The sequence below is a fragment of the Panonychus citri genome, unplaced genomic scaffold (assembly GCF_014898815.1).
Source record: "Panonychus citri isolate SS breed McGregor unplaced genomic scaffold, ASM1489881v1 Contig00144, whole genome shotgun sequence".
Lineage (NCBI taxonomy): Eukaryota > Metazoa > Arthropoda > Arachnida > Trombidiformes > Tetranychidae > Panonychus > Panonychus citri.
The window spans coordinates 1-27,593 of NW_026515549.1; the positions used below are offsets into that span (position 1 = coordinate 1).

General features: G+C 31.8%; 4 protein-coding genes across 5 annotated transcripts in view; 2 read left to right on the plus strand and 2 right to left on the minus strand.

The window, feature by feature from the left end:
• Positions 1 to 3,604: 3,604 nt before the first annotated feature.
• Positions 3,605 to 4,462, minus strand: LOC128396513 (protein qua-1-like). Its single transcript, XM_053357107.1, has 2 exons — positions 4,396 to 4,462; positions 3,605 to 4,135 (listed from the first exon to the last, which is right to left on the minus strand). Exons 1-2 carry the CDS (start codon positions 4,448 to 4,450, stop codon positions 3,606 to 3,608), a joined length of 585 nt encoding a protein of 194 aa, XP_053213082.1. The 5' UTR covers positions 4,451 to 4,462; the 3' UTR covers position 3,605.
• An 8,207-nt stretch (positions 4,463 to 12,669) lies between these two features.
• LOC128396401 (centaurin-gamma-1A-like) lies at positions 12,670 to 16,339 on the minus strand. The gene is made up of 5 exons (XM_053356978.1): positions 15,801 to 16,339; positions 15,366 to 15,728; positions 15,146 to 15,263; positions 14,026 to 14,386; positions 12,670 to 13,918 (listed from the first exon to the last, which is right to left on the minus strand). Exons 1-5 carry the CDS (start codon positions 16,234 to 16,236, stop codon positions 13,694 to 13,696), a joined length of 1,503 nt encoding a protein of 500 aa, XP_053212953.1. The 5' UTR covers positions 16,237 to 16,339; the 3' UTR covers positions 12,670 to 13,693.
• Positions 16,340 to 17,145: 806 nt separating this feature from the next.
• On the plus strand, positions 17,146 to 18,457 carry LOC128396404 (uncharacterized). The gene is made up of 3 exons (XM_053356981.1): positions 17,146 to 17,380; positions 17,454 to 17,692; positions 17,968 to 18,457. Exons 1-3 carry the CDS (start codon positions 17,375 to 17,377, stop codon positions 18,413 to 18,415), a joined length of 693 nt encoding a protein of 230 aa, XP_053212956.1. The 5' UTR covers positions 17,146 to 17,374; the 3' UTR covers positions 18,416 to 18,457.
• A 3,040-nt stretch (positions 18,458 to 21,497) lies between these two features.
• Positions 21,498 to 27,593, plus strand: part of LOC128396402 (doublesex and mab-3 related transcription factor 1-like) — a 40,625-nt gene continuing 34,529 nt past the window's right edge. For both annotated transcript variants that reach the window (XM_053356979.1, XM_053356980.1), the window contains exons 1-2: positions 21,498 to 21,838; positions 22,145 to 22,321. In XM_053356979.1, the coding sequence (XP_053212954.1) occupies positions 21,610 to 21,838; positions 22,145 to 22,321 (406 nt within the window). In that variant the 5' untranslated portion in view covers positions 21,498 to 21,609. The remainder of the gene's footprint in view (positions 21,839 to 22,144; positions 22,322 to 27,593) is intronic.

Here is a 27,593-nt window from a genome sequence, read left to right on the forward strand (position 1 = left end):
CTTGTTATCAACAATGAAACCCATGAGTTTTTCAAACTCCATTTCAAATATAAATCCGGTTTTCAACAATCCGATTTAGATGCCATAAATCATTACTTTTCAGCCGGTCAAGTACACACACAACTTCTAGAAAAACTGGAATTCAAAAACGAAACATTCAGTATTATTCTGAGTAGCAATCCTACTTATTTAACATCACTTATTATCTCAATCTTAATTACTTTAATCATTATAATCTTCCTTATCTACCGATACATTTACCCAAAAATCCAAACTATTATTCGCCGATATAAAACTAAATCAACGAAAGATGATACAAAAGATCCTAAAGAAGAACTACCACTAAATAATCTTGATACCGAACAAGATTCAACAGAAATAACAACTAAGAAACCCGTCATTTTATTCAAATTTTGAACAACATCGTCACCAACATCAACATCTTCATCACCCTCATCATCATCATCATCATCATCATCATCATGATCATCGTCACCATCAGTAAAAAAAAAAGGGGTCTAATAACAGAAAAGAATCAGAGGGAATCAAATCTTCTTTTATTATCAATAATGAGAAATAAACTTCTCACCAAGATTTGACAGTATTAGCAGTATATATGACTCCACAAGCATATGATTGACAAATGAGTCGAACGTAAAATTTTTCATATACTTCGACCCCTTCGATCGAGTTGAGGTAATCTACAACCGCTTCATACCCCTCCTCTTGACCAGGAAAACGACACCCAGTTAATTCCGTCCATTTTCGCAAGAGCAAACCAATAGGAACATGTTCTTTTTCCCAGACAGAGTTCCATTCCAATGTAGAAATCAACAGTCGAATAGCGTTATCTAGATAAGAAATTAAAATTATATATAAAAAAAGAAATAAAAATAAGATTTAATATTAGAAAAAAAAACTTACCCATAATAAACCAGCTAGAGATTAACACAAAAGAAAAGAGTTTGATTAATTGAATTCAACTTAACAAAAGAATAACTTTTAATGATAATTGATTAAAAGAAGATTTTCCTTTTATACCTCACAAAATCAATTAAGCCAGGATAATCATTAAAACTCCTTATTTAGAATTATCAATTTCCGTAGTAAAAAGAGTAATCATTAATTTCCGTTAACTAACGATCAGAAGTCTATCAATAATTGAGGAAACCACAATCATTAAAACATTCAATAAAACAAGGCTTTTAATATGGAAGGATAATTATTATTAGAAAATACAAAGTTCAGAACTTGCTATTACAATGCGAAATTATTAAGTCATAATAAAATTAAAGATTACAAAAAAAAAATTAAAACATTAGAATTAGTAGTAATTAGAATAAAATAGAGATTACAAAAAAAAAGAGAAAAACATTAATATTTAAAGTTAAGTAAAATATATGATTAAAATAAGAATTAAGGCCACTTGAGATTTTTTTTTTCCTTCCATTTTTTTGTATCCTAAACATAGAAAAAAAAAAAAAGTTTTCATTAGAAAAAGTTAAATTTGATACCATTTTTTGACCATCGATAACTCCGCCCCTTTTCAATTTAAAAATCAACAAAAATAAAATTAGATAGTTCAGACCTTGCCCTTTCAGAAAATATATATCATGACCCATAATCAGAACGAGGTATGACGAGGTGGCCAAAACTCGAATTTACTAACAAAAAGTATATAATATTAAAAATCAATTTTACTTACTGTTATTGATAAGTTACTCACTAGGAGTAGTTGATGTTGATTTCCTTGGTCTTCCTCTCTTACCAACCAATGATTTATCCCGTTCATCTACCATTCCCTCAACCCACGTTTTCCTTATATTTGGTGGAACCTTAAATGACGTCCGACCTGTAGATGTCTTAGTCCAGAGCTTAGGATTAACGCAAATAAGATCTCTCCAAGGAAACCTTTTTGGAACCGAAGTTTTCGGAATGCTAGTACGATTCAATTCCTCTTCAGTACATCAAATTATGCACGCATATTTTCGCGCATCACCATAATCTTTACCATACACATGATCCTTTAACATCCATAACTTTGTGAAATTGGTTTTAATATATACACCAAATAAAACTGGATACTTCTCAAGTCGCTCCTTGGCCTCCTTTTCCTGCTCAGTTATGGTTTTACCTTTCGTTACTTGAATCTTTTGCCCAAGTAACTTGCTCCTCCGGCGAAATTTCGACTGTCTTTTCTCTATCAAAATTCGTTATTCTTTCGACCTCAGCTATAAATTTACCATAATCGCCTCCAACGAGAACTTTACCATCTGGACGAACGGAATAATTGTGTACCTTTATCTCGGCAGTTGCATCTAAAACACTATTATAACGAATCGATGCTTTTGGAACTTGCCTTCTCTCTTTTCGTGACTTCTTACGTTTTCTTCTGGTACTACTACTACAGTAGGGAGCATAAAAAATGGCAATTTTTGGTTACTTTTTGACCGGGAAAAAATAAGAATCCTTTTGTTTAAATTAATTGCAATTAAAATATCCCGAAGACAAAGGATTAGATTAACTGTTTAGTTAATTTTGGCGCAAATTAGATCAAAACTTTTACCTAAATCGTGTGTTAATTATGTCTAAAGTCGATTCTAAACAACGGAAGTGGACCGAAGTCCAGTTTTTCTTAGAAAATATTTCGGCTAATGTTCAAAGCTGTGCTAATGTGACCTCAACACCCTTGCGAACAGTGTACAGGTGGAAAAAGAGACTAGAGAAAGAAAATGTGTTGACAAGGAAACCAGGATCAGGTCGGAAACACAAGTTGGACGGAAGCGGTAGACGAGTGTTAGGAAGAATAGCCCAGAATAACCCAACAATCTCAAACAGTCGGATCGCTAATCGACTAAAGGACTTAGGTCATCCACAGGTCAGTCGATTTACAATTGGCCGTGAGCTTAAAAATATCAATATTGATCGTTTTAGGCCATTAATTAAGCCGTTATTAACGGAAAAACATATTGATGAGCGGCTTAAGTTTTGTCGGGATAATCGTGACACTGACTGGACTAAGGTCATTTTTTCGGACGAGTCGTCTTTTCAGTTGTACTCGAATAAACAATTAATGCTAGGGAAAGAAAGGGCGATCATTGGTCGACCTAAATTCCCGCCAAAGTTCATGGTTTGGGGAGCAATTTCTATTCGAGGAACATCACCTTTGAAATTATGTACTCGAACTATGGACTCAGGTGAATATATCCTGACCTTGGAACAATTTCTTCTCCCTACCATGGATACTTTGTATCCAGATAAGTTTATTTTTCAGCATGATAATGCCACTTGTCACTGTTCGAACGTTACAAAGGATTTTCTTGCGAAAAACGCGATTTCGGTACTAAAGTGGCCTCCGAACTCACCTGATCTAAATCCGATCGAAAATTGTTGGGGATTGATGAAGGTCAAGTTAGCTAAGAAAAATATTACAAATTTGAATCAATTGAAACATGAGGTTGAGTTAATTTGGAATGATTTAGGTCATGATTATCTGACTTCGCTAATTAATTCAATGTCCGATCGGATAAGATCATGTTTGGAGGCCAAAGGTAAACACACTGATTACTAATTAGTATCCATAATCGAAGCCTTATGTGTAACAATTAATTAACTGAAATTTTCATTAAAATCAAATGAGTATTCACCATGAAATCACATGGACAGTAATTGCCATTTTTTATGCTCCCTACTGTACTACTGGAAGCCGAGCTTACGCAACTTTCAAAACCATCGCTCGTCCGATCACCATTACCACCATTACCATCACCATCACCACCATTATTACCATCACCATTACCACCATTACCATCACCATTACCGCCATTATTACCATCACCATTACCACCATTATTACCATCATCATTACCAACATTATTACCGTCACCATTTTCGTTACTATCAGCATTCCCTTCGTCAGCAACATTCATATCAACTGATAACTGACCATCATCATTTGGATCTGGAACTATCCCCGGTGTAGTTGGTAAATCAAAACTATCCTCAGAGTCATGTCCATCAACTTGCTTATTGGCCATATCCTTATTCGGGACTCGATTATTAACTGGTGTTGTTGATGACATTTCGACCTGGCCAGACCCACCTGAATTGTTATCAACCTCATCGGCTGCAAAAACTAACAATAAAAAGAAAAACAGGACGAAAATTTCATTAGTAAATCACCAGAAACATCAAAATCAAACTTAAAAGAAATTTTCAAAAAAGTGATTTAAATCAAAAACGATAGATGGCGGCACGGGTTCCATAAAAAGATTCGTCTAGAAAAAAAAATTTTCTATCTGACTATTACAATAAATCTTCTAAGTTTTTAGGGAGCTAACGAGGGAGCCATCAAAAAGAAAGAATAACAATAATTAAAAAAATAAAAACACTCACCCGAGACGAATCCGAAGACCAAAATTGAAAAAGTGACCATCATCAGAATCCTCATATTGAGACGAGCACGAATATATAAAAAACTAAAAATATAAAAATATTGATGCACAAAAATATAAAAAACAAAAGAATAATCACAAAAAAAAATATATACTTTGTTGATTGTTTTGATTCACCATATGTTTCCCATGAGCTCCATCTAGGGTGCGTTAGCATCGACTTCCCGGTAAATTCAAACACACCAAACTTGGAAATTATTTCCGCTTATCCATATAAGTACCTGTTTTGTCACAATCACCGTTAATCATCATAGGAGTCTTTTCCGTCTCCTTCAGTCAAACTCAGTATAAAAACAATCAGTGAACCATTGTTATCTTCACTTAATCAAAATCTACAATCCAGTAAACATCACCCAGTGCTCCTCAACAGTAAATAATACAACAGTAATCCATCTTAACCCAGTGATTATCACCAATTAGTTTATATTAGTTGATCATCTCTTACCAACTTCATCATGAGTCTCAGCAAAATGATAAATGTTAATGTGCACGTCCCATTGTTTGATGGATTCGAACCTTCAGTTAAAGATTGGCTAAGTGATTACAACAAATTACAACTATTATTGGCTGGTCAGATCAAGATCGACTGATCAAATTTTCTGAATTCCTAACTGGGTAAAACTTCTATTCAAAGAAGAATATTCTGGAAATGACAACTTCCTCACAATTGGAAGCTAAAGAAAGATTGGCCAAAGACTTTACTCCAAACATCTACAACCAAGATAAAAAGAAGGAGCTGTTAAACAAGCCAAAATCACCCTTCTTAACTTCACCAGACGAAATTTGTCATAAAATTATGAAGTCACAACAAGAAAATGGAACATCTGGATACGTTACCATCGATATCATCTTGGATATAGCGAGTACACTAGTTGAAAACGCTCGTCATCTCTCTAGGCTTCAATCGAAAGAGCCAACAGAACGAAAGCTTATATGTTACTTCTGCAATGAACCCGGTCATATTCCACAAAATTGCCAAAAACTTAAACGTGAACGAAAGTTCGCAGTTCGTAGTCCAACATGTGACAGTTCATCTTCATCAAATTGGCGATCAACATCCTCTGAAACTAAAATTCATAAGGATCCACGACTCAGTAAGAACAGTAACTGAAACAAGGGACTGTTTCAACTTCTAGTCGGGGGACATGTAACGTAAATTTTAGTCCCATCATTCATATCCGACTATAATCTCTCTAAGGATATATCCGTTTATAATCTTCAATAACCAATAACTAATTAAACCTTAATTGGATACTTCCTTTCATAATTAATGTATTCTTCCAAATATGACTATTACTATATTTGGACCATAATTATTAACCACAATTATTATTTTCTACTAACCGACAAAGATGACTAAATATCCGACTCACGAATCGTTTGTGACTCCCGATAATCTTGTATAAAACAAGATTATCTACACAGTGAAACTCCACTTCAATTAGAATCATCATAACATTCAAGTTAACCATTCTAATAGATTTCACTTTGTCATCACCCTTTTAATCAAGTTAACCCATTCCAATATTCTGTGTAATTCATCACAATCATTTAATCAACTATTGGACAATAAAGTTAAATTGTTTTAGTTAAAGTTATCTACACGGTATCATTTAATTCATTTATCACTCATCAAGTAACTTTTTACGTTACACTAATCAAAATCTAATCACTTGACAGTAACTAAAACAACATCAGATTCTGGTTATGCTTCTGAAGCATCTTGGCCAAACATGTCGTTAACTGGACAATTACCTTGTGCCCAGGGGACAATCAATTCCAATACATTTTTGAGATTTCATGAAGCAACGGACGAGAAAAAATTAACTGGTAAAACAATTAATCTAATCACCATTACAATCAATAGCAATTCCAATCAGTGCTGCTAATTATGCAACTTATGTTGAACGACAACCAATGTTAATTTTCCAACAACAACAACAACCATCAGCTCAACGTTTCAATGGGAATTATAATCGAGGAACAATTTATTAATTGTTTGACCGAAATAATTGTAATGGTCTTAATTGCATTCCAATTAATCAGGATCTCAATACATTGGATATACACACAAATAGTGATAATTTTATAACCAAAGAAACATAAACTTGATGCCAAAACCTAATTATAAACTTAATTGTCGTAAAAATTGATTAACTTGATTGTTGATTAGATTGTTTCGGCCATCTTGATGATAACATTTTAAACAGTAGCTGAAAGATATTGGTGATGATTAATAATCAGAAAATTATTGTTGATTGTAATTACTGTTGATCAACAACGGAAAAGATTAACAATTAGATTTGTACAGAAAAGGATTCACATTATTTCACAATTTATGTTAATCTTGTTGCTTTCATGGCAAAATCTTTTTCCATCAGAACTGGACATCATTTGGTCAGAATCTTTTCCCTTGTTCAACCGCCCAACAATCAATTATCATGATAATTCAGTTTTCTTTAATTTAATTGATTACTGGTAGTGTATAAATCACTGTACATAAATTTAAGTAAATTAACTTTACCACTGATTATTAATTAAAAACAAATCAATTTTGTTGAGGGACTCATCGGATTGACAATTTAACTAATTAAACTTTTTTACCCGCTCTCTATGCGCTGATTTGTTTCAAATGGAAACCGTTAATTAATCTTGTTATTAATAAATTGCTTTTATGTGTATAACTATTCAGGCTGTTATTATGTTATTTATTATCATGTTCAGTAATCAATAAGATGAAGATAATATTTCATAAGAGTTTAACTGATTTTCACTATTAAAGTTGGATTAATATGATAACAAATTGATCATGATCAGTCAATCCTAAAATTAATACAATTAAACAAAGTTAATCATGATTAATATACAAAACTTTTGGTTTCTTTGCTTCCAATATATTTGTTAATCATTTATTACTATTTCAACACAATACAAAATGGGATTAAATTGTTATCATCTCTATTTACTTATTAATCTTACCTGGCGGCGATTCAAATAAAAAGGTGTCAATGAAATGATGATGATTACAATCAAATTTAATTGTAGTAATAATCATCAAAAAATAATAAATAAAACAAGTCAAAATTTATTTAACCTTCGAGGAGTACTCGAAGAGGCAAAAACATTAGGACATTGTAAAAACGATGAAAAGGTTGGAAACCGAATTAGATAATTTTTATTTATTATATTTATTTTTTATTTATATATTTTTAATAAAATTTTTTCTTCTTTTCAACGAGAAAAATTTTTACTGTTTTTTTGTTGTTCTGTTGTTGTGACGAGATAATTTCGTTCCAAAGAAAAGTAGCTCAAAGTATTTGAAATGATAAAGATAGTTGTGTGAAAGAAACGGACTTGTATGTGAGGTTATCAGGGACACATAATAATGACCAGTACCAGGTAGAAACAAGGTCATTTGACCGTCATTTTACTCGAAGATGATGATAATGATGTAGTTACATTGTTATTCTCTGTCTTTTCATCAAAATATTACAACATTGATTCCGGAAATTGTGTAAAAAAGTATTCAATTTACAAAAACTTATTGCCATTATAGCCACCTCAAAGGGTCGAGATCGAGTTTTTACACCCAGAAAGTTTCAATTAACCATAGAAAAGGGTAGAGATTGAGTTTTTACAGAAAGTTTCAATTAACCATAGAAAAGGGTCGAGATTGATTCTTTCCACCCAGAAAGTTTTAATTAACTATAGTAAAGGGTCGAGATTGATTCTTTTCACCCAGAAAGTTTCAATTAACTATAGTAAAGGGTCGAGATTGATTCTTTTCCACCCAGAAAGTTTCAATTAACTATAGTAAAGGGTCGAGATTGATTCTTTTTTACACCCAGAAAGTTCCAATTAACTATTGAAAAGGGTCGAGATTGATTCTTTTCACCCAGAAAGTTTCAATCAACCACCTCAAAGGGTCGAGATTGAGTTTTTGAAAGTTTCAATTAACCATAGAAAAGGGTCGAGATTGATTCTTTTCCACCCAGAAAGTATCAATTAACTATAGTAAAGGGTCGAGATTGAGTTTTTTACACCCAGAAAGTTTCAATTAACTATTGAAAAGGGTCGAGATTGATTCTTTTCCACCCAGAAAGTTATAATTAACTATAGTAAAGGGTCGAGATTGATTCTTTTTCACCCAGAAAGTTTCAATCAACCACCTCAAAGGGTCGAGATCGAGTTTTTTACACCCAGAAAGTTTCAATCCTGGGAATTGAGTAGCAACAGGAAAACACCAAATAAAAAGAAGACTCAAGTTCACAACTAGAAATAAAATCAACTTTTAAAAGGAAAAAAGAAAGGAAAAGAAAAGAAAAGAAACAAATGCCATCTTTCGATAAGTTTCTATCTTCTCTTTACGCATCTGTTTGTTTTCTCCTCTTTTCTATTTGGTCTCTAGGTTACGAACTAGATCAGCGGAACAACACTAAACTAGAAATTCTTTGGAAGAGTAAAGTGTTATGGCTCATTAACCTAAAAGGTAGAATAGTCCTCAAGCCTAAATAACCAGAGAGGATTCTAATCCTAATCGAATAATCGAATATAATTCTAATCAGTTTTCACCTCTCATTCTTGTTTAGTAAATGAAAAGTGATCATTGCAATAGAAACCAAAGAAATAAAAGTGAAAAAGGTAAGACTTCGGATTAGGTCCGCACGTTTAGAGACCTGAAATTTTTTGTATTGTGTGACCTTGACTTGATGCTTAACTGAATCTAGTACTTCTATATGTAGTGGTTCATTAATTATAGTAAAAGACGAATAAAGTCTCATAAAGAACACACTATAAGTACTCATCCGTGGTAGCTAGAGTCTTAATTTTTTTCATGATAATACTTCATAACATAAGGTATAACATATACAAAAATCAAGAGGTAAAAAGAATTAGTATGTATACAGGAAAACTTCATTTTTACCCATAGAGCTCTATGGCAAAATCCAACTTTGAAGCCCTGTATCTCAGGAACTAGATCTTTCCTCAATTCCACACTCGCACATAATATGTAGTTTGACATGAGCTATATGTACAAAAAATATCAGGTCTCTAAACGTGCGGACCTAATCCGAAGTCCAGCCGTGAAAAATAAGAAAACGTTTCAGAAATTTTGTTCTTTTTCTCATGTGGTATCAGTTTTTTGGATTTGATTTTAAAATTTGAAATTTCATTTTTCACAATAAATTGCTACAGTTTATGATCAGTGACCATTTTCCCGAATGGAATTAGTGTTTGGTGTCTGATAATTTGAAACTACTGTTTCTAAACACACCTTATTCATTGAAACCTTCTCAAGGTTGCACAATTAATTCATAGCTTTCAGGTTTCTCTGTGCTTCAAACTATTGTTTCAAGTCTCTTTCGGTCTGCTGATAAGACTCTTATCCATTTATGAAACCATGAAAATTGTATCGAATGAAAACATCGTGAGTTCTGCATTTAATTCATCTATTGTACTTTACTAAAATATTTATTTTTTCTATTGCAGCTCCAGCTATTCGACATTCTTTGTCTTCCTATCACGACTTCCTCACTAATTTATCTTAAGTTTTATCGACATCTTTGTCGAGAGATTGACCCAGATAAATCTCATTTGAATGAAATAGATGGTTTTCAAATGCAAGATGTCACTCGAATAAATTCCGTAAACAAAGATAACTTCAATAGGTACTCTTCACCACTTGCTTCTTCTCCTAGAAAACTCCTGTCATGTTCCGAAGATAGATTTGATCAAGGACCCAGTGGAAAATAAGAGACGAATATTGTGATAAATTTATCCTCTGACTCTGATGATTTTATTAATGAATCCGAGCAAGAGCCATTTGAAGTGGATCGCGATGAACGGCCACTCACATCATCATGTGTCTTAAGAATTGGGAAAACGATGCAAAAATAATTTTATTTAGTTTGACCTTGAAATGTCCTTGACCTTTATATTTGACATTGAGTATCTCACATACAAAATCTTGTGTGAATCTAATAAGCATTTCCTATGTTATATGGTAAAATTTATTTTACACCGCCTAAAAGTACACTTGTTATGTACATATAATCTCAACTTTTATCCGTGAATACCTCTCATATGCATGATACCACATGTCAAAATGATAGGTCTGAAACAACTCATTGAGTTACTATAAAACTTCTTATTTACCCATAGACTTCAATACAATTTCATCTAACTGTAACTTTCGACACAGATATTTCCGCGAAAATAATTTTTGTTATAAACATAGAATGTTACAAAGATTATACATCTAACTAACTGAAAACTCAATGTTTTCAGTTAATTACTCTGAGTGAATACAATTAACTAATTGTTTCTGTATATTGACCGGTCATATTTTTGGTGCTCTTAAAACTGATATAAGTTTGATTATTCTTGTTGAAAATCATGGATCATTTTGTTGAACAATCAATCAATTGCGTCTTATTTAATTCAACATTTAATCATTTAATTTAGTTTCATTAAGATTTAGAATCCATTATCAATTACTAAATTGTCATTCATATTAATCCTTTAATTTAACTTGCTTATTAATCATTATTGTTTAATTGTGATTAATATTGTAGTTAACTAATTAACTAATTTACTGATTTACTAATTGAGGATTTTACAATTAGTCACCTTAATTGTTACAATTTACTATTTAAATTACAATTCTTTTTATATTAAAGGGGTATGTATCACCCAAAATCGACTTTCGTAAAACTTAAAATAAGGTCACAATTGCCGTCGAAACTTAAACTGTTTTTCGATGATATTTCGAGAACGGCAATTGTGGCCGAACGGGACATTTTAGAGAAGTTTTGATTGGACAAAACATTGTTTTTTGATGTGTTCTATCAGAATTGTGACCTTATTTTAAGTTTTACGAAAGTCGATTTTGTGACATACCCTAAATGTTTAAACTCTGATCAAGTAGGTTAAATATTATTTCATTTACAATAATTCTAATCAAAGATTAAGCAAAAGTTGGGTGATTATGATGAGTCTCTGTGTTAACTCAATGGGAAAATTTGAATTCCAGTAAATTGATGATGTTGATGATTAAATGAAATGATTTTGATTAATTAAGTAAATTAAGGTAATAATTAAGGTTAATAATTGTTGATATGACCATCAAATTTAATTCACTTCCATGGGAATATAACCAAAGAGATTCTGAATTCTGAAAAGGAAACAATTAAATCAAATATTAATTTGACCAGGACTTAATCTTTATTATCATTAGAATAATAAGAATTATTCAATTTCTAGAATCAGAATCATCTCTGATCAAAGATCAAATCCAAAACCGATTGATTATTATTACAATCAAAATCAACAATGACAGTGACTTTTAGTCAATAATTAGTAGGATGAGAAAGAGGAAATTAATTTCAAAAGTAAGAAAAAGTAAGAAAACGAAGAGAAAAGAAATAAAATAAAGAGATGAGAAAGAGTTTCTATCCTTTGGTTTCTCTTTCAAAAGTTGACTTTACATTACATCCCCACCCTCATGATTAAACGGAGGAATTATCAGCATAATTCAGTCAATTTGAATATAACCAGTCACATCACCAGTTTGATGGACTTGATTAGTAGGGGTATCAGCTTGGTCATCATTGGTACTTTGATCTTCTTGATCAGCAGCGAAGGACAGTGATCATACCAATGGAATTGTGTTGGTCTTCCAGCGATGTAACATTTCCAACATGGAGCTCTTGGAGTCTTGAGAAGACAAGGTGGTGAATAGTTTATTGAGAGTTAACTGTGAACTTACAGAACATTTTATGCAACAAGCGAGAATTTACTGTATGTATCAATACAATTGTTGTAAATTATTGACTCTCAGTTCAGTAGGTGATCTTTTCGTTCACTATTACAGCTATACATGTATATGTAGATTAAAAATGTAGTCTCACTCAATACACCATAATCAATTCTAATGATAATCTTGACCCAAGTAAAGCAACAATCAGAAACTTCAACCTGATTAATCATTGATATCAAACTGAATCAGCTAAATTGCACATTTTATAATACGTTTATTGCAATGAATAAAACAATAAAATGATTTTTTATGCAAATTCATCTATCGAGTGAAAGTTAACTGCCTTCATCAAATCAAAGTTGCTTTACTGGTTAATCTGTTTCATTGAGCAGATGAATCAATCAGTAGGAAAGTGAAACAACTACAATTAAATAAGAACGATATTTAATTAATGTATATGGTTTATAGCCAGTCTTTGGGCGCTGAGATATTATTAATAATAATAATAAGTTACAGAATTTATAAATTAAGTCGAATGTAATCTTGGTTTAATTGTTTGATGTTTTCAACAGATCATTAATTAATTAATTTGAATGAGACCCATTTCTTTGGTGTAATTAGTTTTGGTACATTTTTTTGTTTGTAATTTGATTTGAATATAATTAAGTGGATCAAATAGTAATAGTTGCCTTGCAGTAAATCTAAATTTTTTCATCTTCATCTTTTGTTCCTTCATAATCAAATTAATCAATAAATAATAATTATAATCAATAGACGATAATTAACAAAAAGTATTCCAACATCGGAGGTGGAATGAGATAAAAAAATGTTTGTTAAATTTACAACGAATACTCAACAATTAGTGAAACAATTAAGCTGGAGTGTTGATTATGATGTGATTTGATGATCATCTGATGAAAACGAAGAGAAGTGAAAAAATTAATGTGATAGAGGTAAAGATGAATTGTAATTGTCATTATTTTTGACAGATCAACAGATCAATTAACTAATTTGTCGTCAATAAACCTTCGGAATGTTTCGATTGCTGTTTTTGTTTTGTTCCTATTTTAGTTGATGGACTTTTTTGTTTGAAATGAAAAACCTTTCGCTCTTCTCAGGATGAGATCGCAGAACAACAATTCTAATCTACTATATTTACATGACTCTAAAAAAGATTCCCTGGTTCTCTTTAATCATATTTCAACACACAAAGAAGGGTTGGTGGTGGTGTGTGTGTGTGTGTGTCTGTTCAGATAAAAAGGAAATAATCTAATTGTTGAATGATAATCTAAATCTTAAAAGAGTGCATAACCAAAATGCCTCTTCTTTTAAATGTGTGTGTGTGTGTATATATTATAGCTCTGTGTATGTACAAAGATAACGAGAAAGTTGAGAAAACTGGAAAATGGACAGGAGTTTTGGAAGATAACGGGGGAGATGAAAAGACTCTCTTTCAAGAGGCATATTATGTACACGAAAGTCAAATAATACTGGCAGGAAGTGTATCGAACACATCTAGCGCTGATGATCCCATAGCCGAGAGCCTTGGACGTCTCTTAATGTGCGATCCGTTCATAGTATTTCGTGATGTGGAGTAGCCACCATGCTGTATGAGAAGATCGGCAATGTCTTGATGCCCATTCAATCGGGCATAATATAAAGCTGTCTGTCCATAACGGTCAATCGCATCTGCTTTAGCATTGTGCTAGAACAAAATGAAAACAGTTTATTAATAATGATAAACACGAGAGCCTTGGTTAGTTTCATCAATTCAATCGTTTGTCAATGATTCAATATTATTACACAACTTACCCAGATAAGTAATTGTACAATTGCAAGAGATCCAATAGTTGCAGCGATGTGAATTGGATATTTACCATCGGATGGTTGAATTGGCGAGTTTACTTGATCTGGAGATGGTAAATGAGCCAAAACTTTAGCGACACTCGGTACATTGCTGTTAGAGATATAGTATAAAAGTTGTTGCTTGATGCTATCAGGTGAGTCTAATGGAGCAAGAAACTCTTTCTTTTCGTATTTACTGCGAATCCATCTTTCTTTCTCATCTCTCGAAGACGAAGCAGTTGGCTTGGTTAAACCTCCAATGTTATGTTCGTAAATACTATTAGTTATGGAATTTCCTAAGGATTTCATTACACTAACATGTCCAGGCCTGAGGGCGAATGAAGAAAAGTAAATATTGATTTTATTTGATCAGAAATTGAGATAAAAAGGTTCCATTTTTAAAACTTGAAACAAAAAGATAATCTTGCAGGTAAGAGGACAACAAGCTTATTAGGCTAATAGTTAATCTGCTTGAATATTCTATTCATTAATTCAATCAACTCAATTTGATTAGACGAAAAATATCACAGTTCAATGAGATAATAATTTGATATTCTCGTCTGAGTCCCAAGGCTTAAAATTGGTCAACTTTAATTTGAAAATCAAAATCTTGAGTTGAAATGTTTCAATAACTAACGTTAAATGGGATAAATTTACATGACGAGAGTTAAATTGTTGGTCAAGTTAATTAAGAAATCACTCAATGGACTTATTTGTTCTTGGTTCAATATTATTAAATTGATTCAATAGATTGATTCCAAATCAATCTATTGAATGTTACATAAGGCGATTGAAGATGAAATTTTCATAAATCAATGATCCTATCACCTCGTTCAAAAAGGGAGATTGTGTTAATTAAATTAATTTCCACAATCAAGCTACTCGAAACTCATGTTTTACTAAACTAAAGATGAATATAAAAATAAAAGAATGATAATCAATTCCCTATGAGCCATTGACTATAAGAAAACAATTCATTTGATTGTTTTCTGAGAAAATATCGAAACCTTTTGATCAACAAAGGAACCATCTTAATGAGCTAAATTGTGAAAACAAGGGATAATCCATAAAAAAGATAATTACTCACGGCCAATCATCTAAATCCAATGAGCGAACACGGGATATGTGCGTTCCTAAATTACGATGAATTCCAGAGCATTCGATACATATCAATGCACCCAAATTGAAACTAGTCCAATCAGGATCTAAACCGAGAGAAAAATGGTAAAAACGATGAGAGATACAAAAGGTAAAAATGATTAGCTATTTGCTGGCGAAGCAAAAGAGTAAAATAATCATCTTCATACTTGGTTTATTGCAATCAACGCAATGGGAATTTCCGGCAACCTCACGTATCGTTTGTACAGAAGCTCGATCAGAAATACCACTAATACGGTATTTAGATTTGTCACTTTCCATTTCCTGTAGACTGTTCAAAATCTCTTCCTCGATCTTTGTCACCCATTCTTCTCGTTCATCGAAACTTGATGCTTCGAAATGCCATTGTTTATTGTCAAGAGAAACAATGATGAATTCATAACCATAAGAATCATCAACACCTTCACCGTTTTGCTTATTGTTGCTTTTACTTCGACGATGACGTTTCTTGTGATGAGTTGATTCCTTTCCGAAAGAGGAATTGGTACCTGAAAGCTTATCACTTTCTATAGCTAATTAAGAGCAATAAAAGAAACACAACATGATTAGACTCGTCTCAAAATGGGTGAGAATCAATTGATTACCTGAACATATATGAAGACTACTGAGATCACTTTCTAAATAACTGGAGGTAGATTCAATTAAACTGGAAGGTCCACTACTACCTTGTGTTGGTCTTGACCCTCTCGGTTTCTGTCCTGGGATTTTGACTGTTGTGTGTTTAAGGGGAATGTTTTTACCTTGAGCTTCACTTTGGTAATCCTGGAGGGTCGAATGATAAGTCAGGTATCCATCTCTAATTGTGACCCATTTCTTTTTCCAATCCTTGTTCAAAGGCTTTTTACTCTTCTTGTAGAGAAAACCTTGTTTAACTGGGATTTCACGGCCAATACCAAGTTCGCCATTTTTCATCTTCTCTTCTAGAGCTTTATTCTTGTTGTGGGTGAACTGAGGGAAAAGATTCGACCGGCGACGCGACTTGCGAGAAGGTGTCGGTGTAGAACTTGGGGAAATGTCCATAGTCGATGTCCAGTGAACCAGTCAATCAGTTAATAAGATACAAAAACACAAGATTTTCATTCGTACACAAAACACTAAACCGATACTATCGAAACCCAAGTATCGACTGATATCTGATTGAAGATCCAAATTGTTGCTTCCATTTGACAACAGATGGAGAGAGACTCAAAATCGGATAGATAGACAATCTTTCAAAAGGTTCCAAGGGCAAAACTTTAATCTCTCGAAATCTGATGGATTAATTGATTAGTTTACAAACAATCGTTGTTCAGGTTTTGTGATCATGTTGTCTGATTTAATCTCACAAATAGTTATCGCCGATAATTAACTCGATGCAACTTTTTCATGGTAAATCTGTAATCTGATCAATTGCATGAATAAAATCAAGCTTCTATTTTAGGTGAATTCGTTTAATCATGAGATCAAGAATTGTAAATTAAATGAAACGGTTCAAGATTAACTGATGAACAGACTCAGTTGACATGAACATCAGCACTGGTCAGTAAATGTACTCAATGGGTACTTGGAAATGGAAACCAAGATTTAGTCAACAATTTCTATGCTTTTAATTATCAAAAATAGAAAATGAAATCAATAGGAGATTTCTGTAGACAATTGAGAAACTTTTTAAGCATCACAATTAACTTTTTGACTGAACTTTTGAATGTCCCAAATATTATGCGAAAGCTTAATTCGTATCACCAAAAACCAATAATAACACGAGCGTAACACAAACTGGTTGAAAGATCAATTGTTTCTTAGTTAATGATAAATTGAATCGATAACTTTATCAGTGACAATTAACATATCAAGGGAACAACAATCAACATAAATTGGGCTAAAGAGGTACGAAAAGAGAAGGAGAGAAAGATAAACGATTTCGAGAACTAATTATGATTAACAATCTTGTTCCAACAGTAATACAAGTAAAATTTTGTTCAATCAATTGTGATTAGTTAACAGTTTATGTTAAATGTTAAATAGTCAGAAATTAGTTTAAACTTATTGGTGGGAAGTAATCAAATCATTTAATTTTTGCTCATCTTAATTGCAGAATTATGGTTCCAATCCATCGGGATTCTTATTCTTTTCCTTAACCGTTGGTGTGTTTTCAAGACAATAGAAAATCAATTGAAAAATGAAGGTAAATTGTGACCCGAGCCTGAATTAAATTGTTTTCTTTCGTGGTAATTTTCTGCGTTTTGTTTATTGTTCAGGTTCCACTTCCAAGACTCATTGTAATTGTATTGATTGTTGGATTATTAATTGGGACAGTTAATTGTGCTATCAACTTTTCTGTTGATTCACCACCAGCATCATACATGACACCAAGATTTCGATTCTCACCGATGAAAATGTCAATGCAAACGAGACACGGACCAGAAACTGGTCAAATTAAAGTTAAATTTCCCGAAATGTCAATAGTTAATCATCAAGATGAGTCAATTATAATCAAGTGAGTACGATTAACTTTAACTAAATCCATTGGTTTAGACTCTTGGTGGACTAATGTTTGATTTTTCTTCATATAAATTTAACCCTGATAATCAAATTACTCAGCCAACATGAAAACCGGATAACAGTTTTCAAGGTTTTTCTATTTTATTTAATCACTTTGATTAGGATAAACGTTACCGATAAGTTGTCAACAATTTAGACTCTTTAAAGAACAGAAAAACTTGAAATGTTCAATTAGCAAAATAATTTACTTATTTTCTTATATTTTTGTAGTGAGAATGTTTCACCAAATCATAAATTCGTTAACCCTTATCAAGTAATTAGACCTTCGCCAATCGACCCAATGTTTCAACGTCGGAAATTATACCGAATGGCCGGAAATCAATATAGTCGAATGTACTTCGATAAAGCTGCCAAAACAGTTTCAATGTCTTACCTGATGATTCCGCCTCGATTCACCAATTCGACAATTGAAAAAGGTCCAAGTAAACTTGTGAAGATCAACTGTCCAAATTGTTTCCAAAATTCTCAGCAAATTTCTCATCATCATAACCAAAATTTCAACAGTAAACCCAAAAAAGTTTTTTCTTATCAATACCAAGGATTGAAAAGGCAAAATACCCACGATGGTAATGCAGGTAAGGTGAACTTTGACCTTTCCAGATCGCCATTATTCACTCCATCGCCTCCTCAGGCGACCATCAGAATTTATCACAATTGATTGGTTGAAAAGGTTAATCGCTTCACCTCATCGCAATTAAGTCACAAACCCAACCAGACAACAGATGGAGACACCTGATAGATTTAATAATTGATTACAAAATCAGCTGATTATTCTGTCTCAATTAATACAATTTGAATCACTTTATTATCAATTTATCTGGTGCATCTTTGTAATAATTTATTAATTGTCATAAAAGAAATATAAAATTTTCTATGTTTCATTGTTCATCTTTGAAAATCTTTATGAAACCAAAATCATTTCACCTCAGTGAAATCCTAACCTCATGTTATCAATTTCATTTGTTTCGATTTTTCGAGCGAAACATCAGTTTCCCAAGTCCATAACCACGATAATAATTAGAAACTTTTGCTTTGAAAAAGTTTTAAACATTTTCGATCATTCAAATAGTAACTCGATATGAAACCAGATGGAGCATACAACTGAAGGCACCAAGAGACATCTCTTGGTGCATCGTCAAAGTCTTTGCTCGAAAGCTCAAAATATCTCATTAATCAGCGATTAATTTGACTAATTAACTTTCCACGGTTGTATTACTGTTGGTATCAGCGTTTATTTTGAAACAAAAGGAAAGTTCAAGATCAACATGAATGTAAAAGTTAATCAAATGGTATAAGTTTTATTATTACAATCAATTTATTGCAATAACCATTGATTAGTACAAAATCGTAGTATAAGAAAAGTAAAAGGGCAATTTAAATGTTCAACTACAATATCAGGTAATAATAATGATTCAGTGTTCAGTTTAAATTGACAGAGGAGTAAACCGTTTAAATAGGTAGCAACTGTGATTGTCATTTAACTACACAATTAACGTAAGATAAACGATCGATCGATTGATTGATTGTAACAAAGTGTGATCATTGCAAAGGTTTAAACTTAAAATTGACAATTAACAATTGATGATTAGTTATAATCAAAAGTAATTTCAATAATTCATGTTAATGCAAATCTAACAATCATTATTTTGTTTCATTGAGTTAAATTGTTATAATAAGTAATAAATTAAAATGTATAAAGCGGGAAGTGTAATATAAAAATAGCTTTGACTTGTTTCTTAATAATTTCAAATTGATTGAATTATTCGCAATCATTAAGGTAAAGATAATTAAAAGGAGAATTTAATTCCAATCATTTAGTATATAATTTAAGGTGTGAACTGGCAACGATTGAATAAATCATTATGTTCTGCTGTTGAGACATTCGATTGGCTCTTTAATTGTTGCGCATTGATTAAGCTATCAAGATATAAATCAAGTTTTGGCTTTGATTCTGTGTTGATTGTCAATTGAATCAGGAAGATAAATGGAAAAAAAGTTGAATTACTAGACGTAGAATGACATAAGATGATGAGAAAGAGAAAGAGAAAGAGAAAAAAGGAAAGACTAAAGAGAGATAGAAAATGAGTGAGATTGGCAAGGTGAGATGAGGAAGAAAAAAGAAAACAATGTGAGCTAATAATGAAGAGAAAGGTACGAAAGGGTTAGGGAGGAGATGAAGAGAAGTGGGCAAGTATTAATAGATGAAAAGTGGAAGAGAAATCGAAAGGCACGTGAAGTGCTTGAGGAAGATAAGTGAGCAAATTATGAACAAGTTCAGCTTTTCATTAACATGGAATCTATGAAACTTTTATTCTTCTCTCTTTCTCTTATCATGACAACTTTTCTAGAAAACTTTAAACAGGTAATCATACGAGTTACAATCAAATTACACTCGATAAACCAAATGAGAACCAATTCGATTGGTTTTTCTTTTTTTTCCTCTCAAACAATTTAAACAATATCTCGAAGCAATTGTAACTCTCTCTCTTAAATTGTTTGCCACAATTTTATCTATTACAATAAAAAAACGAGAGATTTAACAATCAAATGATAACAATTAACTATCAGTATTTTTATCACTATGCTCACAATTAGAAGGTCAAGTCATCATGATAATGAGTCAAAGGCATTGTTGTTTTAACCTTTATAACGATTTGAGATGAAACAAACGTTTGTATGAATTTCGTTGCGTTGGTTTTGGAAACGAAATGAAATACAAAGTAAAAAAAGGATAAAAATGACCTTGGCCCTGAAAAGAAATGAGCAAGCGTAAACAGGGAACAGTTAAAGATAAAATTAATATGATGATAACGATGATGAGAAGCTTACAAAAAGAGAGAATGATAAGGAGAGAGAGAGAGAGTGAGAGAGTGAGAGAGAAGGGGAGAGGATGAAAAGAGGGATGAAAGTGATCGAGGAAATACGGAAGTAAACAAAGGCCTTGACTATTAATCCCATAGTAACAGACACACAAGAACCAACCCTTTCTCTTTTTCTCTTTCGAATTCTCTGTCTTCCTCTTGTTCGTCGAAGTTTTTTTCTTTCTAGTTTTTTCTTCTCTCTCTCTCACTCATTCTATCATTCTCCGAGTCTAGTTTTTTTCTCCTTTTTCTTCCTTTTTCATTCGAATTTTTCTTTATCTTCTTGGTCTTCTTTCATCATCCCTCTCATCATCAACTTACTCTTCTTCTTAGTTTTGTTCTTGTCTTGCGCTCTCTCTTTCCCGAATCGAATCTCCATGGCTACCATGACACAGTGAACACGGAACAGTCTCGAGTCTTTTTATTCATTTTGTACATTCAACTGCTCGTAGATACAAGTGATGGCATCAATATTATCATCAACATTCAACCACAATTAACATTAATCAACAATATAAATAAACTGAAAAGGTGAGTCTACACTTTTTTCATTATTTTTGCACTAGAATGTTTTTTCTTGATTCAATTGATTAACAATAATTTTCCTCTTTCTCTGGTGTTCACCATCAACCCAGTTGGTTCTGTCCATCAAAAAGAGTCTCCATCTTCTCGGTGTTTATTTATCCAAAAGAAGGTGTTGTTACCCAAGATTGCAAAAGTGTACCATTGGAACGTGTGGAGGTGGGAGGTTGGAGATAATCTTAATCACATCAACAATCAAGCCATGAAATATAAAGTAAAGATTCACAATTATCTTAAGGAGACAAGTTCCAGTAAAGGAGGAGGCGGTGGTGGTGGTGGTGGTGGAGGTGTTGGTGTTGGTGGTGGTGGTGGTGGTAATCAGAATGATAATTCACTTCATGATAATTTGGAGTCTCATCACCATTTACTTCAACATCCACATCAACGTCATCTTTTCAATGTTGAATCAATGGTTGATAAAAGTGTCTGTGGCAGACTCAATCTGTCTGTTGAAGGTAATTCAGGACATGATTCAATTAAAGATTGTGGTTCCTGTGGGAGTGGTGACAGTTCACCAGTTTCAATTGTTAATGATAAAGTTGATGTTGACTCGTCGACACTTAATAATGTTGATCAAAGAACCAGGAAACCTCAATGTGCTCGATGTCGTAACCATAATGTTCAATCAGATCTTAAAGGTATAAAATTATCACAAAGATCAACATCCGAACATGACAACCTCAGTTACATGTTTCATAAATGAGAGACACTGTTCATGTTTACTTGAAACAGAATCTTAATCGATACTTGGACTAATCAATGGCATCAATTCATTAACATTATTCATTATCATCATGTGATAATATATTTGAGACGCACTCAATTTTTCATGGTTTTGTTTCAAGATGAACATGAACTGAGTGTTTCCATTGATTCCTATTCTAACCAACTCATTGGGATTATGCTGAAAAATTGTTATTAATTGAATGTTTTCTTGACCACAGGTCATAAGAGGTTTTGCAAGTTTAAAGATTGTGTCTGTGCTGATTGCTTGATAACGGAGGAGAGGCAAAAGGTCATGGCTAAACAGGTCGCTCGAAGGAGACAGCAAGAAGATGATCTGAAAAACGGACGAATGCCAACGATTCCAACAGCTCCGATTAAGCGGCCTTTCTACAAAGGTGAGTCCACCTTTTCTTGCAAATTTTCCATCGGTCAACTAGTACCGTGGATTTTGAGTGCCAGTCGATTCACAGATTAGAACATTAGTTGATAAAATGTTCTAAATTTTTCCACATGATAATCTTAACCCTTCAAGTGTTGGTAGTTATTTCCTTTTGAATCTAAATTTCCTTTGTCGATCTTACCTCATAAATATTTCTCTGAAATGATCAATCGCTCGACTATTTCAAATGGGGTTTGATTAAAACTGTTACAATTAATAATTATATCAATAATTAGATTCATTGCCAGTATTTAAAATTAGATCTACGGTTTGATAACTTTGTTATTTTCCCATTGAAATATTTATATTGTTATCAAGTTTATTGATTAAATGAGGAAGTGATCATAATAATAGTTGATTAGGTTTCATATTCATATTATTATCATGATTAATATCAACGTTTGTCATTGATGTTAAATATTTTTTGTATCTACATTTTTGTATATAAAAGATACTGTTTATCACAATCAGTGAGCTAGTTATTTAATTTGTAAACAATTTAGTGAGAAACTAATTCACTCTAATCTAAATAAATGATTAACGATGAACAATCATTTGGCTTGAGAAAAAAGTGAATTTAGATTAAAAGGTTCACTTATTGGTTAGGATTAATTAGAGAGATAAATCAAATTACATTAATCATGTAAACGCGAAATTCAAGTTGCACTGTTTCCCCTTAAATAATCTATCAGAAAATTGTATTAGTTATTAACGAGAGAGAAAAACTAAAGAGAAAAAGAATAAAAAAATTCCCAAAGCATTGAAGAAAAAGAAACAATCAATTCAGGTGAAAAATACATTCTGCTAATATGAACAATTAAATTGATTCGTGTTGCTAATCATTATCATGTTACTCTGAAAGTTTCAATTCGAGCCATTGCTTTGAATAGATCAACTTTTGCCCTTTAAAAAGTAAAACTCTGAGAATTGAACTTTTTCTTAAAGAAAATAACCAAGGATATCCCATGTTAAATTAATATTCGGTATGAGTTTTCGTCGATTCCCAAATGAATTATTGATTAACAGTGAGAAATACGGCAGACTAAGAAATAGAAAAAAAACAATCAAATAGCTTTAGCTAATTCTAAACAGTCGCAAACATGATCATCTTCATGATGATGGCGATAATCAAGATTATTTTGATTATCGTTATTAAGTTTGGATTTCATTCAATGTAACAATTAGTGTTGATTTGAATAGGAAAAAGTGATCATTAACTAATGATTGGAGAGAGTTAAAAAGTTTGCATTTTTAGAGAAACTTTTTATCTGGTTCCTCTTATCGTCAACAATTAACTAATTAACATTGTTGAAATGAGATTATTTAATTAAATATTGACTCAGTTTCAATTTAATCATTTTCTCCTTTTGATTGTTTATTATCAAGAGGATTTATTATAATTATCTTTTATTATCATCACCATATCATCGTATCCAATGTTTATATTATCTTATTTTTTCATATGTAATATAAATTTTCATTCCCAATTTATTCCAGTTGATTCCCAACACAATCAACTGGGAATCAACTGTACTTTTTGTTTAAGCTTGATTGTTACTTGTACCTCTTTAAGGCTTAATTAACAGCCCAGAATTAAAGTTATCATCAAGTTAATTAACGAAAACCAAAGTTAACTTAACCATCGTTTTGTGTTTGGTTTCATTATCTTGATATATTGTCTGAATTATCATCATACGACTACTGTTTAAGTAGCAAGCTTGAATTTTCATTTCACCTTTTCTTAAAAATAATGTAACTTATTAATACATATTTTATTCAACATTAATCTCATAATTACTTATTTAATGTTAAAATGCTCGATGTTGATACTCAGCTTGACGAACTTTGTATCAATATGAATCTGATTGTACTTTTTAATAATAACGTTACTTTAGCTGTTATTAATAACTTCTTGAGCTGAAACAGTTCAATTTCAGCGCATCTCAAAGTATTTGGTAATCGACGTTTGTTAAACTGTTGCCAATTGTTAATCTTTTAAGCCTTTGTAGATTCATAAATTGATGTCAATCATTTGATTTTGCTTCTTAATATTAATCATTCATAGCAATTCAAACTAAGTCGAAACTTTATTTATGTTTACTAAATTCAATTTGTACACAACTTACTCAGCCTTTATAATTAAATTTCGAGTTTACCGATTATCGACCGACTTTGTATATACAGTTACAAGCGATTAACTTGATTGCCGATCTATGCGGTTGTCCACTTTATCGCTGTCTTCGAAAATTATTGAGACTGAACTCTGTCTTTTTCATACAGAAATGTGAATTTAATTCAGCTTTAAATATCCGCAGGCAAAGATCCTTTTTCTTTCATTTTAATACGATCAAGTCAAAGAGATATTTTTCTTATTAAGTCGAATGATGATTAAAATGATGTACTTTCGATCACCTTTGGGTCATGATTAAATCAAGATAACAATGTTTATGTTTCTATTGAATGGATTGAATCTTTATCCTTGATTCAAATTGTTGATGAAAATCAGTAAGAATCATTATCAGAGTCTCAGTGAATTCATTTATTTTTTATTCTTCCTTTTGATTCATAGTCTGACTGTTAACGAGTTGTCATCTTGATTTCTAATTATTATCACCATGAATCTTTCCTATTAAGCTGTTGATTCTAAATCTCATATTGAATTTAATCTTGTATTGAATTAGAATTGAGTTTACACTCTTTTGCTCTAACCCATACACCCGGTTGGAAACATCTTATCCCTGTAATCACAAAATTTCCAGTTGATCGTAATCAGCATCCTCCGTTTTCTCATTATCATTGATATATCTAATTCTGATTATCAGAATAGCTTCACCTTCAAATCTCAAGAGCTAGACATTAATTCACTCCAATAGTACCAAGTAAAAAGATGATGATGGATAAGGAAGATGAAGAGGAGAAATACAGAATGAGATAAACTCAATGTTGATGCTGGACTTGATGATAAAACTGATTTTGTTGTTTTATCACATACATAATATTATTGTCTATTATCATATTATTATGAACCATCATTGGTTCAGTTGTAAATCATTGAAGATTAGTTGATAAACCAATAAATTAATCAAAGTAAATCAAGAATAGCGATAGACCCAACCCAAAGATAATCTCAGTTCGATGAAAATTTACAAATGTATTCAATTTTAGATTTCGATCACGTTGACTTTTCTCAGAATGAACATTCATTATGTAAAATAGGAAATAGGACAACTGAAAATGCTCATGGTGAATGAGATAATCTCAAATTGATCTGTTAAAAGAAACGGATAAAAATCAGAAATTATCACTAAGTTTTTAAACAAAGTTTAATCCGTGTAAGTTGATAACGATAATAGTTGTAGATTTATCCCCCTGAAGTAAACAAATATCACCAATGTTATCAAGATGAGAGTCATGGTTACTATCAACATGGTAACAATGAAAAATTGGGTTCACCAGAAAAAAAGTAATATGTCAAAAGGTGTGAAAAGATTTATCATGTTTGCATCATTTGATATTATTATTGGAGGATTTATAAGAATCATCAAAGTATAAACACAGTGTCTAGTACAGTTATTTATCTTTATCATCATTATCTTCATCTTTCGCCTACCTCTTTATCCCTCTTAATGTGTCAATCTGTGAATTTCTCAGCTTATTATTTGAGAATAGAACTTATGATTCAGTCGATTGAGGAAAGAAGAAAAAAATGGTTAGAACTTTTCAGAAAACTTTTGCTACTTTGGCAGCTTTACTGGTTCATTAAACATGAGTTTCCATGAGGGAAATATTGAGGAAAAAGTTGATTGGTAACCGTTTGAAACATTTTCTTATTCTTTGATTGGAAATTGAGATTATCACATATTAGGTAATCAATTAAACTGACAAAAAAAATTTTAGTTTTATATTAGTAGTTAAAAACAATCGGATTGATAATCAAACAAATTCGTGATCAAATACAGTTAGAATAGCTGATTAATTAATCAATTTCAACGATGATTGTTGTAAGTTAAGTACAACAATTTGTATGTTCATTAATAAATTATAATTGTGGTCTGATCTCAAGCTGAATGATTACAAGTGAGATAAATTGTTACCTTGTAACATGACAGAATAAGGTGACTGGTCATTTGAGTCTCTTTCTTGTGTCCAGTTTTACATGTTTTGGGTTTAAATTGAACGGACTGTAGAAAAATTGTTCATCAAATCAATTGTGCAGTAGATTAGGATTATAGTGAAAATGTATGTGTGTTAATGATGAAAGTTTTGGTCAATACAACTACACTCAACAATTAATACATTTATGTAGATTAATTGCCCAACTCTTGTTGGTAAATTGGTTTTTGTATATTAATAGATATGAATGGATAGTTGACTTTGTGTATAATCTGGTCACGATTCAAACCAGAATTGATTAATTAGAAATGAAACAAAATAATCACTTAATTTGGTTCAAGATTAAACTTTATTTGAATTTTATTGTTTTTATATTTCCCTTTGATGGTGAATGAAGACAATTTGAACAAATTGTAGCAATAACAGTTAATCATCTCGCTGTTAATCAATCAATAGTAGCTCTTTTTACCTTCGAGTAGCTTAATTGTTGCTACATTTATTTTATTTGATTTATAAGCATCGATAACATTTCAACTAATAGTATTTGCATGATATATTTCCAGTTGAAACTTTATTTTGCATGAAGAGAAATAAATCATTTTGATTGAAGCCACATTTAACTATTTACCAATTGAAAGCCAACCTTTTCTATCCTGAGGCAACTTAGTTCTTAACAATACCTTTTTTTAACCATTTATTTGTCAATATTGATGTGTCCTAGTCAATTCAGGACTCGAAAGGTAGTTTAGGTTTCACAAGTTACAAGTATCCAGCTCATCATTGAGATCTTTCAATTGCTCGATTTTTCAATTGTAGTCGCTTTCATCTAAGTTGATTAAATGTATTTACGATATGAATTTTTAATTATCTTAATCAAACTTGTTATTAAGGTCAGACTCCTGGAAACATCACCACCAACTCCGTATACGGAATCATAGATGATGATGATTGTCATGAGCATCACCATGATAATGAAGATGATGAAGATCATGAACTTTACTCTTAATTTAGTTGTCTGGTTTATCGTCGTCTACAATTGTGAGCTACTTGTCCCCTGAGATTTACATTAGATTGATAAGAATTGAAGTAAACTAAATTTATGCTCATACCTATTT